This window comes from Phoenix dactylifera, chromosome 16 (genome assembly GCF_051530095.1).
Source record: "Phoenix dactylifera cultivar Ajwa chromosome 16, Ajwa_hap1_PhDact_Kaust_v1.1, whole genome shotgun sequence".
NCBI lineage: Eukaryota > Viridiplantae > Streptophyta > Magnoliopsida > Arecales > Arecaceae > Phoenix > Phoenix dactylifera.
Genome location: NC_143205.1, coordinates 3,657,420 through 3,673,566, shown reverse-complemented (window position 1 = coordinate 3,673,566; position 16,147 = coordinate 3,657,420). Strand labels below are relative to the sequence as shown.

Sequence of the window (16,147 nt, the reverse complement as noted above, 5' to 3'; positions counted from 1 at the left end):
ATATTACTCTTTAAGCAATGCATATAGAATATTCAATGACAAGATACTAGTTGTAGAAATATCAATTTATATTATTCTTATTAAAACTAGATCTTTTATTGAGAATATAGTTTATCATTTTGATTCTATGTAACAATCTGAATTTTGATAGAAACAATTGTTTAAGATAATTTGATTAAAACTTAGCTAGCATGTCTCATGATAATTATCTTAAACAAATAGAATCTAAGCTAAATTGATTCTGAAAACAAAAAAAATTGATTTGATCTTGATGAATCTTCCTATTGCCTCACATGCTTGTCCTTGAAGCATTTTGGTTCATGAAACTATCTCTTTAGTTCAAGTGATATGTGCTTATTTATATTTAGGCAATCTCTTGAGTAAAGTGGCTCAATATTAAATTATTGTCATATCTTATGTTGAGTCATCTAGTTAAGAAATATGTTGTATGAATGTTTTGTATCTTGAAGAAGCTAATGATTTTCCTTCAAGAAAGAAAAGAATTTTGTTAATAATGCAGGATACTTGAGCAAGAAAATGAGAAATTTCAACTTGAAGGACACCTCGATGAAAGATACAATAAACATTCCCTTGGAAACAAAAAAAAGGGAGATTTTCTTCAGCCAAGGGTGTAAAGAATCTAAAAGGTATTTGGATTGAAGAATGCTAAATGTACTGGTAATCTAAACTCTTCTCTTGTGAGTTAGTTGAGCAAAATCAATAGTCTGAAATTATATGGTAGCATGATTAAACCTTTAATTGCTGATCATCTTGATATCATGCTTCATTCTCATGCTAGTGATAATTGTTTCATGGTGTGATTAAATTGAAGTTTACTTTTTCCTATATAATGCATAACCATGAAATACACAAGTTTATGCCTCAAATCTCTAATTCAAAATAACTTGTGATAAGCTATGAATCATTGGGCATAATGAAAATGCTGTTTGCATGATATACATTTATATGCAGCATATTAGATTAATTCTTTATTCTGCTCTTTCATGTAAATTACTTGAGAATAACAAAAAGAGGAAGAGATAAAGAAAAGAAAATGAACAATTATTCAAGGAAAGTAAAATCTAAGTAAAGGCAAATGCTCCAATCTTTAGGAAAAGCAAAACAAGCATAATATATTTGGCACATTTGTAAGACTAATATGAACATTCCTTTGGAAGAGATAAAATCCGTAATTAATTACAAGAAAAGTTTGAAGTGAACATTTTAACCCTTCTATATTGCTCATCATAGGGATGGTGTCAATGGGGAGGCTAGTGGTAGTACCCGACACTATTTGACCCAACTATTCGGTGTAGGGCATATTAGGGACGGCACAAGAGGGAGGCTAATGGTAGTACCTCGTGCCCCTTCCAACTCCACCGGATAGGGAGCAAATAGAGTATAGAGCATAGAAAAGTAAAACCAAAAGAAATGAAGATTAGAATGTTCACTAAGTGGTTAAAGGAAGAAATTCAAAAATGAGGAAATGAATGACAAGATAAATGAAAGTATATAAAAAGCTTGTGAAAAGCCAAATAAAGTTTCGATCACTTGAAACACACCTTTAGGATAAAATCAGTGTAGAATTATATATAAATAGGGAGAGTTTATTTAAAAAGAATAAATTTTGATCCTTGACATGCTTGCTCTTAATGTTTTAATACATGATGTTATGACTTAATGCATATTATGTTTTGCATGTAACATGATGTTATGAATTATGTGTTTTCAATATTCAAATAACAAAGATCTTTCCTAAATATAACTTGTAATGCTTCATGCCTATAAAATTTGATTGAAACATGTTATTACCAACAACAACATCATTTTGTTTTAATGAATATATTTTGAAAAATAAAATAAAAGAATAATTTGAATTTGCAAATTAGGCAAAATGAATTGATTCTGATTTATCTTTTATCTTGTCTAACATTAGTACATAATGTCCTCCAATTTGTACCAAAATTCAATATGAATTACAAAGATTCTGGATGTGCTCTAATGTTCTTGAAATATGTGTTTTCAATCTTAATAATTTAAGGTGAGCTACAATGTAAAAGATGCATATCTCAAATTATAATCCTGAAAGCCTCCTTGAAAATCTTTATGAAATTCAGAATCTGATTTTGTATAAAAGCTTAAACTTAATTTAAAAATGCTCCTATCGTTACATTTTTGTAACTTTCATTATATGCTTCAATGATTGCATCATGCTGGAGAATAATTTACTATGATTCTTAGATAAAAACTACAGCTTAAGAAAAATAGAATTAATTTTGATACCTTGGTTGTCTGCTCCGATACGCATCTGAAACATATCATTTTTTATCTTATAAGTGTACTGAAATTGGTCTAAATGATGTGTTTTTCAATGATCTTGATTGCGAACAAATGGTTCTAAACATATGATGTTATTTTGATATTAAAAAAATTTATGGTGCTTCATATATACATTGTTGGAAAACTATGACTAAGAAATTAATATTTTGAATATACACTCCTGCATAATTAAATGCTTCTATCATTAAAAAAAAAGAAAAGCTATTTTTAAGAAGAGAGTTAATGATCCTAAAGCTTAAAATATTTCAACTCACTTCAATAATTCTTATAGGAAAGAAAATGTAATTACTTTTGAAAGAAATTTGAGCTTCAAAAGAATTATTTTCTGATTAATATTTCCATACATATTCAAAAAAAATAAGAGAAAATATAATTTATTCTTGAAAGATTAAAAAGAGTGATTGCTATAAATTTTGAAAAAATTCTGGATCACTCTACATTCTTGATATTATAGAAGAACAAAAAAAAAGTTTGAAAGAAAATACATCTTTTGAGGGGGAGCTTTAAATACTCAATCTCTTTATTGAAAATTATCTTCAAACTCTAAACTCTCAAATGGAATGATTAATTAAGAGGGAGAAAGAAAATTTCAGAGGAAGAGATCATATAGAACTTAATCGTATAAATTCGCATCTAAAGATGAGACAAAAAATACTAAATGTAAAGTGGTATTAAACTTTGTGCCTCATTGAATATCTTTTGAAAGCTGGATTTTCATCTGTACTTAATTGGTAAATCACTTGTTTTGAAAACTAAGTGAAAAGGATTCCATTTGTCTTAGTATTGGAAATTTACTTTGGAATCTACTAATGAGCTCTTATTGGCTTGCACTTTAGTGTTTCAATCATGAGCCAATTCATTTTAATTGATTTTGATGATATGATCTTTAAAGGAGTAAAAGAAAGTCTTTAAGAGAGCTTTCAAAGAACTTTCAAAGCCCTGAATTTTATATATCCTACATTGCATAAATTCATATTTTGGTATCTATGCTCCAATACTTTTATATCATGAAAGAACTTTGAAGTCATTAAGAATTAAGGATTCAACATAATCTTATGTTTTTCGAGTATATAAGTTTTGATCTTTATCTGCTCTTATACTATACTCTAAAAATTAATTAGATTGCTCTCATGTTGCTATATACTTAATATATTAAAAAAAAAGTATTGAAGTTTCATTCGTGCTTTCTTTGAATATTATTCTTGATACTCCTTGAAATAACTTGAAAAAGATTCCATCTACACTTGATTTCAAAACTATCTTTGGAATCTACATTTAGAGATCACTTCTGGCTTATATCCTAAATATCTCATTCCTAAAGCCAAACACATAGAAATAAGATATGATTTTATTAGGGATCATGTGCAAAATGGAAACATATGTATTGAGCATATATGCACTGAAAAACAATTAGCCGACATATTCACAAAACCCTTGAGTGAAGATAGATTCTGCACGCTAAGGAGAGAATTAGGTATATGTGATCCTTTTTATTGAAGAAATATAAAAGGGAGCCAGTAGTCTCATGATACATTCCTCCAATTTCTAAAAATCCATGAAACATGAGTCAAACTTGTTATCTATAGATTCCTTACTCATGTATCATTGTCCCAGAAAGAATTTATAAGGATTGGAAGCAAGAAAAATTTTTAGAAGCAAAAAGGAAGAGAAAAGAAAAATTCTGCACTTGGGTCAACCCAACCCAGAATAGGGTCGACCCAACGTTGAGTCGACCCAAGAAGTTTCTTGAGTCGACCCAACGTCGGGATCCCACTGTTAAAAGGGGGACCCGTGAGCTATCTAGGGCACTGTTTGCCCTTGTCCTCTTCTGAAAACCCTATTCCCCACTCTCAAATCTTCTCCAATCATCTCCAAACAGTAGATTACTTCAAGATCTTGGAAAAATGGGACCCAAGAGAGTCGTAGCCAAGCGATCCGGGAGAGTCTCATGATCTTGTTTAGAGCCTAGGATATGTATCTAGTTCTCATATGTATTTTGTGTTTATCATGCATCTTTAAACTTTGATTAAGGAACATTGTATCTGCTTTTGTTTTTGGTCTGAATGTATGAAAATGATTCCTATTTTGATCAATGAAGTTTGAAGTTTATCATTTATTGCATTTTTTCCCATGTATCTTTTTGATGATAACAAAAAGGGGGAGAAGTAAAGAAAGAGTACTTTAGGAGAAGCAAAGATCATCTTGGGGGAGAAGTAAAGAAAGAGTATCTTAGGAGAAGTAAAGGAAGAAGTAAAGATATCTTTAGAGTAAATAGAGTAACAAAAAGGGGGAGAAGTAAAGAAAGAGTAATAAGAGGAGAAGTAAAGAAAGAAAGAGAAATAATTTGTAAAACAAATTGAAAATCATATAGGAAAGCATATACATCCAAGGGGGAGCAATTTGCAACAATGAAAATGATCAACTCAAGAATTTATATCAAATTTCAGAATTTGGCACACATAAATTCAGAATTTGGCACGCACCTCTCGCACCCCGATACATAGCCTGAAACTCATATTATCTCAAATTTTTGAAGTTTCATCGCTAATGAATTATAAATGAAAGGGGGAGCAATTCAAAGAGTCAAATTGGCAACATTTAAATGATATAGGGGGAGATTTCACAAGTATATATGAAAAGCTGAAATTCAGCAGTTTAATCCTTTTTATAAACTGATTTTAAAGACAAGTATCAATAGGCTTATACTCTTTATTTTGTAATCATCAAAAAGGGGGAGATTGAGGATGATAGTGTTATTTTGATGATTAACAAGCAATTATCTAGAGCATGCTATAAGTTAAATTGATACTTCATTTATAAGTTCATTACTCTCAGTATATTTGTTTAATTGAAAATGGATAAATGGCCTTGTTCATTTGGATGAATCTAACCTTGAGAATGCAGCAAAGTGTGGTTTGAGTCGACCCATAGGTTGATTGGGTCGACCCCGGCACATCAAGAAGTCATCTGGCACACTCCTGCAAAAATGACACAAATGAACAGTGAGTTGGGTCGACCCAAGGTAAGCATGAGTCGACCCAACCTCCAAAGAACCTCAAAACACAACAGAAGAATGCTCTCTGGATTTACTGAGAGGGTCGACCCACACAGTGGTTGAGTCGACCCAATCTTGAGTCGACCCAAACCCTGAGAGGGTCGACCCAAAGGCAAGACAGAAAGACAGACAGAAAATGGTTCTCTGGAATTACTGAGAGGGTCGACCCAAGAAGAAGTTGAGTCGACCCAAGTGAACTTTGAGTCGACCCAAAGAATGGTTGGGTCGACCCATGGGAAGGAAGGCTGAAATTGAGGTTTCTGTGGTTTCTGAGAGGGTCGACCCAAGGAATGTTTGAGTCGACCCAAGTGAAGGTTGGGTCGACCCAAGGACAGGTTGAGCCGACCCAAACACAGGCTGAACATAACGGCTAGTTGTGCAGAAATGCTTTTTGGACTCCCAACGACTATAAACGGCTAGTTTCTTCAATCCAACGGTCAGAAAGGACTATTTGAAGGTTGGAGAAGTATTTAAGAGGGAGTATTCATCAGAGGAAGCAAACTTTTGGAAAAATACATCAAGTGCATTCAAGAGAGAACCCTAGCAAGGCAAGCTTCATCCAAGTGCTTCATTCAAGAATCAAAGAAAGGGATTGAGCAGTTTCAAAGAGGCATCAAAAGCTCCATCCTCCCTTGAAGAGTGAAGCATCCTTGACAAAGAAGAGCAAAGCCACTTCAAAGCGATAAATACTTTCTAACTCTTCTTTGTAGTTTATATTGTTTCATATGCTCATTTAGGAGTTTGAATCTTTTCTTTTTGTTTGTCAAACACTTTGCAAAGGTTCGTTGGTTAGCCCGCAAAACCAACAAAGGTTTTTGGTGAACCCGGAAAACCAAAGTGTAAAGGTTCGTTGGTGAGCCCGCAAAACCAACAAAGGTTTTTGGTGAACCCGGAAAACCAAAGTGTATAGGTTCGTTGGTGAGCCCGTAAAACCAACAAAGGTCTTTGGATTGTGAGCCCGAAAAACAATCCAACTGTAATCCGCGGGATTATAGTGAATTCCCAAGGGGACGCTTGGGGAGTGGACGTAGGTGCTAAGGAGAGCACCGAACCACTATATATTGTTGTGTTTGTGTTGTGCTTGTGCTTACGTTTATTCTTGCATCATCTTCTATCTTTGCACTAGTTTAAATCATTCAAATAGTTTAAGAAAGCATCCACCGCACTTAATTAAGAAAACGTTTAAAGCACCAAAATTTAGAAGAAACCAATTCACCCCCCCCTCTTGGCTTGTCACCTTGGGCAACAAGAAGCATCGCCACTCGACCTGATTTTAGATATTGGTATGTATGTTGTACTTTAAATGTATGTAATTGATCGTATTATTTTATAATTTTTACCTCACTACTTGATTTGAGGATACTTCATGTTGCTCCTTGTAGCATGCATCATTTAGAACAATACGATGCATCATTTAGATTAAATCGAAATCATAGAAACATCAAAAAATATTAAAAAAATATCAAGTTGGACTTAAAATCATTGAAAAACTTCAAAAAGAGTGATTACCAATTAAATCAACTTGACATACTACAAAAAAATTGGGCATGCCGATTGGATCCGACATGACCTACGGTACCGTGTGTCGGTATGGGACCGACCATCCGCCGACCATTACGGGTCCCAGTACTGGTTCGGCGGACCTTGGTTCGAATCTTGTAGGATAGCATCGTCCCAGCTTTTCCACAAAATGGGGCACGCCATAGCCCGACACTTGGAGCCGAGGTTTTAAAATCCAATACTAAAGTTGCTACCAATTTTCTGGCTAGAAGATACGGTACCAGTCCATCCATGAGGCCTTGTACCATTCTTGTACCAGGATGCCCAAAAATGATTTTTTAAAAAATAGTTTTCAGGTTTTTTCGGTTTCTATGCATGATAAGGGTATTGAGATGATTTTATTTTGTATTTTTAGTGGCTTTTTAATTGATATGTGATACCAAAGTGTCGATATAACGACACTTAATGATCAATAAAGTAGAAATATTTATACGTGAATGATGAAAAATACAATATAATATTGTAAAAAATGGAAGTGTATAATAACTCGCTCATGACTTTAGTCCCATGTAGAGCATCGATGGCTCCCATATATATCCAAAACTTACTTGTAATCTGGATCTTGGATGTTATACCAACCTGGATATTGTTCACATCCCTAGTAGTCATAAGATGTATGATAACGACCTGTGCGTGGACATGTATTTATATCTGGTACACCATCCCTACTTAGTACGGGAGGAAGTAACACCATATTTTAATCCCTGGCTATATCCATATCCACAGGAGGGGTAATGCGCTGAGCCGGATCCCATAGGTTATGATGGGTGGAAGAAATTAAATATGAATAGAGCTTAATGTCCACTCTAATAACCCAATGCACAAGGAGATCTGCCTCCAGCATATGACAAGATCTGTTGTCCACTAGCTATCTGATGCACATTGTAACTGTCACTAATGTCTACTACCTTCAATCTATGTAACAGGTCTCATAGTAACGCTGATCTCCTTTCATTTGCCATCGAATTTTTCCATCAACTCAGCCTCTAATGTGCCAGGTGCTCATATAATCCTCCTATTCCTGAACATAGTTCATACAACTACGACTCCAGCCTCTTCTTCTATAGGATAGTGTCTCCCTGCTAGATCTAGCTTTTGTCTAAGCCTATGGAAGAGGCTTTGGTCTCGCTATCACTTTGCCATTCTTCTTTCATGCATGTGTGTAACTATTTTGCCATTGAATGGACTAAACCCTTTAAAATAACCACCACCACCACATCTAGACTGGCCACCCTACCCACCCTAGCCTCCAGATCATCACTTGAACTGTCATTATTATTATCATCAATGTTATTGCAAGAAGACCTATGGAAGCCAGGATCTAATGGCTTTGGTCTCGCTATCATTTTCCAGACTAGTATGTTCTTGGTTGCCTGAACCAGATCAATGACTAGCGCTTTCCCCTTAGACTTGCAATTCTTACCACCCTTACTAGCCTTGGAGGCCCATGCACTGTACTGTGATCCAAACATCTGGCAATCGAATCGTTGATCAAAATCCTTAGACTCCTCAAGCCGATGGCCTACTCATAAAGTTCCTCTTCTTTAATTTTCATTATGTGTCCTCTTCTTCTTCCTCTTGTTTCTTAACGTCAATGTCGTATCCAACTCATGCTGAGCACTAACTGTTCACTGTTCCTTTCTTCATCTTCTTTAAGTTGGATGTTTGTTTCTTTCCTCTAGATTATAAAAAAGTGATAATTTCTAATGACTATTAATATAGGAAAGTTCCTTGATTAATTCAGTTTCTAATGAAGCAATCAAGCTATATAACCAGTTAAATAGAGTAAACAGCATCCAAGCTGTTTAGGTAAAAATATTAAATCAAGGCTGTTTACATAGCTATATATGTTATCAATTTAAAATAGTCCGAGTAGGCCAGGTAATTTATGAATTCAATTTTATATCAATTTTGTGCATAAAGGTTGTCTATGCCTAAAGATAAATTTCTCTAACCTTTTTTATGTTTATTTAACCACATGAATCCACTTTAAGGAAGGCAGGCGGTTTTATGACCACTCATCCATTTTGACAATCTTTAGGAGAGTAAGATTCTGTAATTGAAGTGAATATTAGACTAGTAAGAAAAGGCTGATTTTCTAGCATAAGCCATGCATCCACACTTGCTTAAGAAGCAAAGAAGCTGAGTTGGACATGACTAAGAAGTTGGCTTTATGTGGCTTAAACTCTGCAAAGGCTGTATCAGATATTGGTAAATTATGCTTACAAGTGCTGGCTTATGTCAGCTTGTTCCAGCCAGCGCATGCTGTGTAGAGATAAAACTAGAATGCAGCACTAGGTTAGCATGGGATCAAGGTTTTAAGTCCTAATGGAACGGGGGGGCAACCCGACCGTCCCGTCCCGTCCCGTTTCTGTGAGAAAATGGGACCAAGACAGGGTTGAACTTTGAAAACCATCCAAACCGTCCTACCTTGTTCCTATTAGAAAATGGGATTGGGACTCCAAAACCCATCCATGCGGTGAGAGAAGAAGAAATAGGAAAGAAAAGAAGGAAAGGTGAGGAAAAGGAAAAAGTGAAAGAAAAGAAGAAGAAGAAAAAAGAAAGAAAGGAAAGGAGAACAAAAAGGAAAAAAGAAATAAAGGGATAATAAAAAAAAGAAAAAGGAAAGGCAAAAAAGGAATGTACAACAAAAAGAAAGGAAAGTAAGAAGAAAAAAGAAAAAAATAAAGAAATGAAGGAAAGAAGGGGAGAAAGACGGACAATAGGACGGTCATCCCATTCTATGGAAAAACTAAGACGAGGCGGGATAGCAAGGCATCCATTCTATGGAAAAACCGGAACACCCCCGTCCCAAGGGATTTAAAACCTTGCATGGGGCACCATATGAGCTGTTCATTATTAAGCAATGTTGGACCACATTGACAAATGCCAATCCGACACAAGTTGATATAGCTACATATAACTCAGAATCAAGCCAAAAGGGCTCTTAAGTCTCTCCCTCTGTGGTTTTGGCATGACAAGTGTTGGCACAGCATGACGACACACATTCTAGTGATACTTAAAATCCTTGGCGGGTACCTAGCAGTTGATGCTAAAAGAAATTAAAAAATCAGAAAATAGATAGTAAAGAGAAAATTAGAAACATATCATTAGAATTTCAAAACGTAAGAAAGATTATGTATAAACTTTTGACCTATCTGAGATGGAGAGGAAGCAAAGGAAGGAGAAAAGTGAAACAAAAATCACATTTCAAAGATCTGCAGTTTATCATCCTAGTCCAAGAGTCCCTCCCCACAACCCTGGCTGCCTTCTCTTAAACTTCCATAGTTAACAAAATTAGCTTGTGTGGTGTGGTGATGAGTGTGGGAATATATGATCAACGAGAAAGTATAAAGAAGGCATGAGAGGGTGAAAAGGTGGAAGATAACCATCAATTGTTTTACTGGCCAAAGCGTGAAAAAAAAGGTGAACAACTATAAAAACAAACAATTAAGAGCTAAGCATCTACTTAGAAGTTAGAAGAACTTCAAACATGTGAGAACTGAGAAGAAGCCAACAAAAACTTTAATGATTGAGAAGGAATAACCATAGAGCAGCTATGTGAATGGCTTACAGAAAAGGAATGGAAAAATAAAAAAGGTTAAAAGGAGCTTAATGAGAGAGAAAACTTCAAAGCATTTGATTGGAAGCACAAAGAAGCAGCATGAAAGTGATGTTACATAAGCCTAGAGGGTTTTGATCCTGAAAGAAAGAAGCTGATGGAAATAGTATGATGCTGATACAGAGGTCTCATTTGAAAAAAGGAAGATATTAAAAAGGAACATATTTTCCAAGGGAAACTGTACTTGGCATGTTGTCTGTTATCGTATATGTTACGATATTGTTATCCTCTAAGTATATAATAACAGTATAATATCTTACATATATATAATAGTACAATATCATAAATAGTATGATTATTAATATATCATAACATAGAATACAATATATCACTCTTTATCTTAAAACAAGATATATTTATGTGGCTATCATAAAACTGATTTATAGCATCATAATATTACTAAAGATGGAAGAAAGGAGAAGGGAGAACTGGGAATAAAGTAGGATCCATAACGTGGTCAAGAAGAGCAGCTTAGAATAGTCATTCCTGAATTAATGACATTTTAGCCAAAATAGTTGTTCTCCTCTCATTCCCACCTGTTAAAAGCTATTTATTAGGAAAAAGGCATGTTCCAAGCCTATTGCAGCCTTAATGCAGGTTATGAACCAGCACATGAACACATATAATATGAACAGGCACATTGATCCAATTGGAGAGAAGAAAGAAATTTTTTCAACTCACTCAACTCAAATCTCTCATAATTGAAAAATAAAGAATATTAAAAAATTTTGAAAGTGGGATTCCAAACCCTTTACTTCCATTCAAGATGAATAAAACTATTATACAAGTCCTCTATTTATTGTAGTGAGTTCTGCCCTGACAAAATCCGAGATGCATACCTCTTCTAGTACAAAGCAGTTAGGATTTTTCTAAAATAGTAAGTGACTAGTAGGAACAATCATGCAAAGATAAAATCTTCCTAGACCTAGACCTCGACTTATGCACCAACTTTGTCTTCTGTCGTGTCGCCTAATTCCTCCCAAATTGGAAAATCCAAGAAGTCTAGAAACATGAGAAAAATCATTTGACCAAATGTTTTGGATGCCTCACAAAATGGGGTCGTCTAGAGCCCAACAGGCCCAACAGTGGTTTGCCGCATTGTAGATTTTGAAAAGGTGCCCAATATTTTTTACAAAAACACACCCCAAGTAACCAGCATGTTTTGTTGAACAAATTGGCCGCAAATGTGGCAGATCTCACTCACGGATCCTATACCCACAAAGGGTTTGGTGATCCTCTCAGCTACACATGCTAATATATAACATGTAATCTTATGAGATATTTACATAACCAAAGACTATCTGTAAGCAATATCTCTGGCATTATTAATCTGCACCTTAGTTCAAACTCTCCAAACAATGAAATATTGTACATAGATGATTCTCCCTATTTATATGATGCATGCATAATGTTTCGTTCCCATGTTATAACGATAATGTTGTCTCTTATGTGATTTCTATAGTTTAGCGATAATAATTTCTAACCACTAAATTTTGCTTTATGAGAACAAAGAAAGCAATATATGAAAAGATGTGACAACATTGAAATATAAAAATTTAATGTTTCAAGAAAGAATATATTTTGAGAAAGTGTTGTATATATCATAAAGACGAAAATAACATCATTCAATTTCCATACCTTTCTAGCACTCTCCCATTGTTCGCCTTTGAGGGAAATTGGCGCACCAAGAAGAACAACCTTTTGTACAAGTCCCTCTACCAAATTGGTAGTCCATTAGGTTTGTTGATTAACTCATAAAGAGAGGTACAATAAACAATAAAAAACAGCTTAAATTACCATTATCTACTGATTTAGCCAAATGTTCTAAACATTTAAAGATAACTCGTGCTCCTAGAGAAAAGCCAACAAGGGTCACCGGCCTGGTAGATTCAAAGCAGCACCAAAGAGTTAATCAGTATGTCTGACTTAGATAACAGTTGAACAAATAATGATTCTTATTTATAACATTCCTGTTTCCCTGCAACCCCTTCAACAATGCTTCAGCAAGAAGCTTTCCTGCTTTATCTGATCTGCATAATACCAAGTAAAGTTAAAGGAAGCTGTCAATCAGTTGCTTATTAATGAAGCACTAGACACACAACTACAGAAAATATTGCTATGTTTCTAAAAGTAGCACCTATCAATCGCGATCGACCATTTGCTATCTATGAAATCAGTAGCTGAAAGTAATGTAGTTGGCCAGGCTAATGCAGAAACAAGTGTGCTTAAGACAGTCATCATGGCACCTTGTTTCACCAATTCTGTTGTCATTTCTACAGCAGCAACCCATTGTGTGAAAGAAATGCTTGTGGCAGCATAGCAAATCTGCCGTACAACTAAAAATGGTCCAGCATATTACTTGTTGTAAGCCAATTTTGGATTGCAGTACTCACTGCAATTAAATGCTTTGACTCCCACTGAAGAGCATACCTAAAGATTCAAAAAAGGCACATTTAAAAGCAAATTCCGACTAGGCAAAGCAACAATAGAGCATATATACAAATTTTCTGCATGCGAAGAGTTCAAAACACATTCCAAGGAAAAATCGTAAAAAAACAAAGATACATATATCACACAATGATACTTATCAATTCGATAAAATCACTACTAATAACTAGACAAAACAGTGAAGCTTTCTTTTGTGAAATCTAACTACAAAATAGTAATGATGAACACACTCCACAATAATATACATACATATGTACGTATAGACATACAAACACACGTGTGTGTGTGTGTGTGTGTGTGTGTGTGTGTGTGTGTAAGGAAAGGTTTCACTAGACATAGAAAGTTCTTGCACAACTTGTTCACATAAAATGCTAGTGCATTTGGAGTATGTGATAGTTATATCTACAATAGAGTTGGCTTGCAAGTATGAAGCTTGGCAGAGAAACTACATCCAATTTTTAAATTATTCCATATTTTCTTTGCAAACAAAAATCATCATAACATATTGGTAGTGTATCTAACCAACAAGGAAAAATTAAAATTTATTCATATTTTCAAGCATTATATGTTTGATATATTGAACATTAGTTTTCTGGTATTCTGTAGCAACTCCATAGATGAATTCTATGTACTGGGTCTACATTCATGCAGCCCTTGTGCAGTGCCTTGCACAGCATAAGCAAGTATGGAATTATGAACATTTAAATCCAGTACAATACTTGCTCATGTTATCTGGTAGCATAGAGAAAAATCATAGTAACTCTAGGTTTATAGAGTAATTCTTGAAGATGAACAAAAAAAATACATGATGATTCTCTTTCTGTTGTCATGAGATGGGGACTCGCCTAAAACCGATGGTCTATTCAACATTTGGCAGCTGTTTAAGACTTGACAGCCTGTGGATGAATCACAAGAGCCAATCCTTCTATTCAAAACTTAGAATCAACAATAAAAAATAGATGTTTCTTTCAAAAGGAGAAAAACGAACAATGTAAATTTTTACAGACATGCACCTGTCTTCAATGCTGGCTTCAACAGAACTCCAACTCATATCCTTCTCCCCTCTACTTTATTTGCTCAATGAGTAACTGTACATAATTATTCTCCCTCCTCTGATGCAGTTAGATGCATCAACTATTATCTCTTGCTAGATTCTTTGCCTTCTTTACCGACAAGCCGACTGGTGACTAGTACAGTATGGTACCTGTCCGTACTATATCGAACCACAGCATACTGGAACTATGGGGAGGGAGAGGGAGAGAGTCAGAAAGGAAGAAGGAGAGGAAGGGAGAGGGAGATAGGGAGACCGGAGCCCAAAGATCGTTGAAATCACCTATGTTCTGGACCTGGTCAATGAACTGCCCCCATAGTCAACCTCTTCCCCTCTCCCTTGCCAGATTCTGTCCTGGATCTCCATCCTGACTACTGGACTGGTGCCTCATTGGTGAGAAATGCCAGTATGCACATGTGATGCAGAGGAGGACTGGATCTAGGATGTCGAATGAGAAGGTGATCAAGAGCTGGGATGTTTGGAGTAGGGTTTCGATCAGCACAGGTGGAGCATGAGTAGGGTTTCGAATGCAGGCGGGAACATGAGTAGGGTTTCAAAGCATCCTAGGAACACAATCCTTTTATTTGCTGAACCGAAGCATTGAGCTGTCGGTTTCCGACTGGTCCGGTTTGATATGCCCGAACCAGCCGGTTTGGCACGGTTCGACCAACTAGATGGATATAGATGAACAACTACTAATGTATATGAATATGTAAAATTGTTTTAATTCTAAGTCTAAAGAATATTCCTTCTCTAATACATATCAAAGAATTCTTGCCATTTTTAATGAATGTTTAATTTACGTGGTTATAGTTACTATCTTATGGAAAAAATATTCATTGTTTAACTGTAGTATTCAGAATCTCAGATATTCTCAACCCTGTTTTGGGAAAGTTTCTGTTATTTTGCTATATTAGGCCCTTTTTCAATTGTTATACATTTGTCTTTGCACACAAATTCCATCCCTAAGGTCCACTACTTTGCAAATTCACAAAATCCGCTAGGGGAATTGCATCACTAGCATGTAGAGGTTTCCTTTGCAGAACATCCTTGTTTCACCCTTTTAGCCTCTAAGGTTTGTAGTTCCACTAGTCATTTTATAGGACCCACTTCCTCCCAATCCATAGCAAGAATTTGAGTACCACCTATACTGGCCCGTGTTGCCTGGTATGTATCATACTGGCTCCGGAGCAATACAAGGTATTAATGACTCCCAAAGCTTAAGCCAATAGGAAACTGGTCGACAATGTATGTCAGGGCTAAGGTTCCCCATCACATGCAACCCAGACCATGCACGTAGAGAGAACAATGAGTGAAATGAATCAAGATAACAACCATAATTACCGGAATTATACAAGAGCATAACCAAGTTAATTAAATCAATAATTTTGGAGGGGATTTGAACTTGTGACCTCCAACAAAATCTGAGCTCTAACCATGTTAACTAACTGCTTGAGCCCACACACTTAAGCTGATAAGAAAAGGATCAACAATGTATGTAAGGCATAACACAGGACCACACAACTCAAATCACACCGGGGCAAAGTAGTTCCAAATCAAGCAGATACTGATTGATACCTTGCAGAAACCCCTTTAAATCCTTCTTTTCTTCCTTTTTTTGTGTTTTACCTCACCTGAAGGTAGGAGAAAGGTTTTTCAAGCAACAACAAGAACTCAGAGTGAAGCATCTATGTTGACTGATGTAGCATTATTATGACTCAAGAATAGAAAATAAATTTAAGGACACAAGTGATGACTCTTATTATGACTCAAGAAAGTTGATTGCCTAACTAGACCTTTTAACAAAATAAAGAGACGAATAAAAAGGAAAGAATCACAAAGTTTGGATCCCCATGGAACTTCCTATATCAAGATACCTAAAACTTTCCAAATTAAATTCCAATGTCTATAAAACTTTCCTCCTTTCATTTTATATAATCATTTAAACACTGAAATACAAGACAAGGAAAAAGAAATCAAATTAAATCTGAAAATTAGTTGTGTCAAGGGTGCAGTAATAGGCCCTAGTCATGTTGGTTGGCACATGGTGTCGATACAGTATGTGTTAAAA

General features: G+C 35.3%; 1 protein-coding gene across 3 annotated transcripts in view; it reads right to left on the bottom strand.

The window, feature by feature from the left end:
- The window catches only part of LOC149751090 (transmembrane and coiled-coil domain-containing protein STS1-like), an 81,228-nt gene that overhangs the window by 11,868 nt on the left and 53,213 nt on the right, over positions 1-16,147 (bottom strand). For 2 of the 3 annotated variants that reach the window (XR_016398709.1, XM_089927840.1), the window contains exons 9-13: positions 12,937-13,007; positions 12,715-12,850; positions 12,551-12,607; positions 12,375-12,460; positions 12,216-12,292 (exon numbers count right to left, since the gene is read on the bottom strand). Coding sequence is in view for 1 of the 3 variants with exons in the window: in XM_089927840.1 (XP_089783966.1) it covers positions 12,216-12,292; positions 12,375-12,460; positions 12,551-12,607; positions 12,715-12,850; positions 12,937-13,007 (427 nt within the window). In the remaining 2 variants the exon portion in view is untranslated. Of the gene's footprint in view, positions 1-12,215; positions 12,293-12,374; positions 12,461-12,543; positions 12,608-12,714; positions 12,851-12,936; positions 13,008-16,147 lie in introns of all 3 variants that reach the window. The other variant, XR_016398710.1, reaches the window with a different exon arrangement.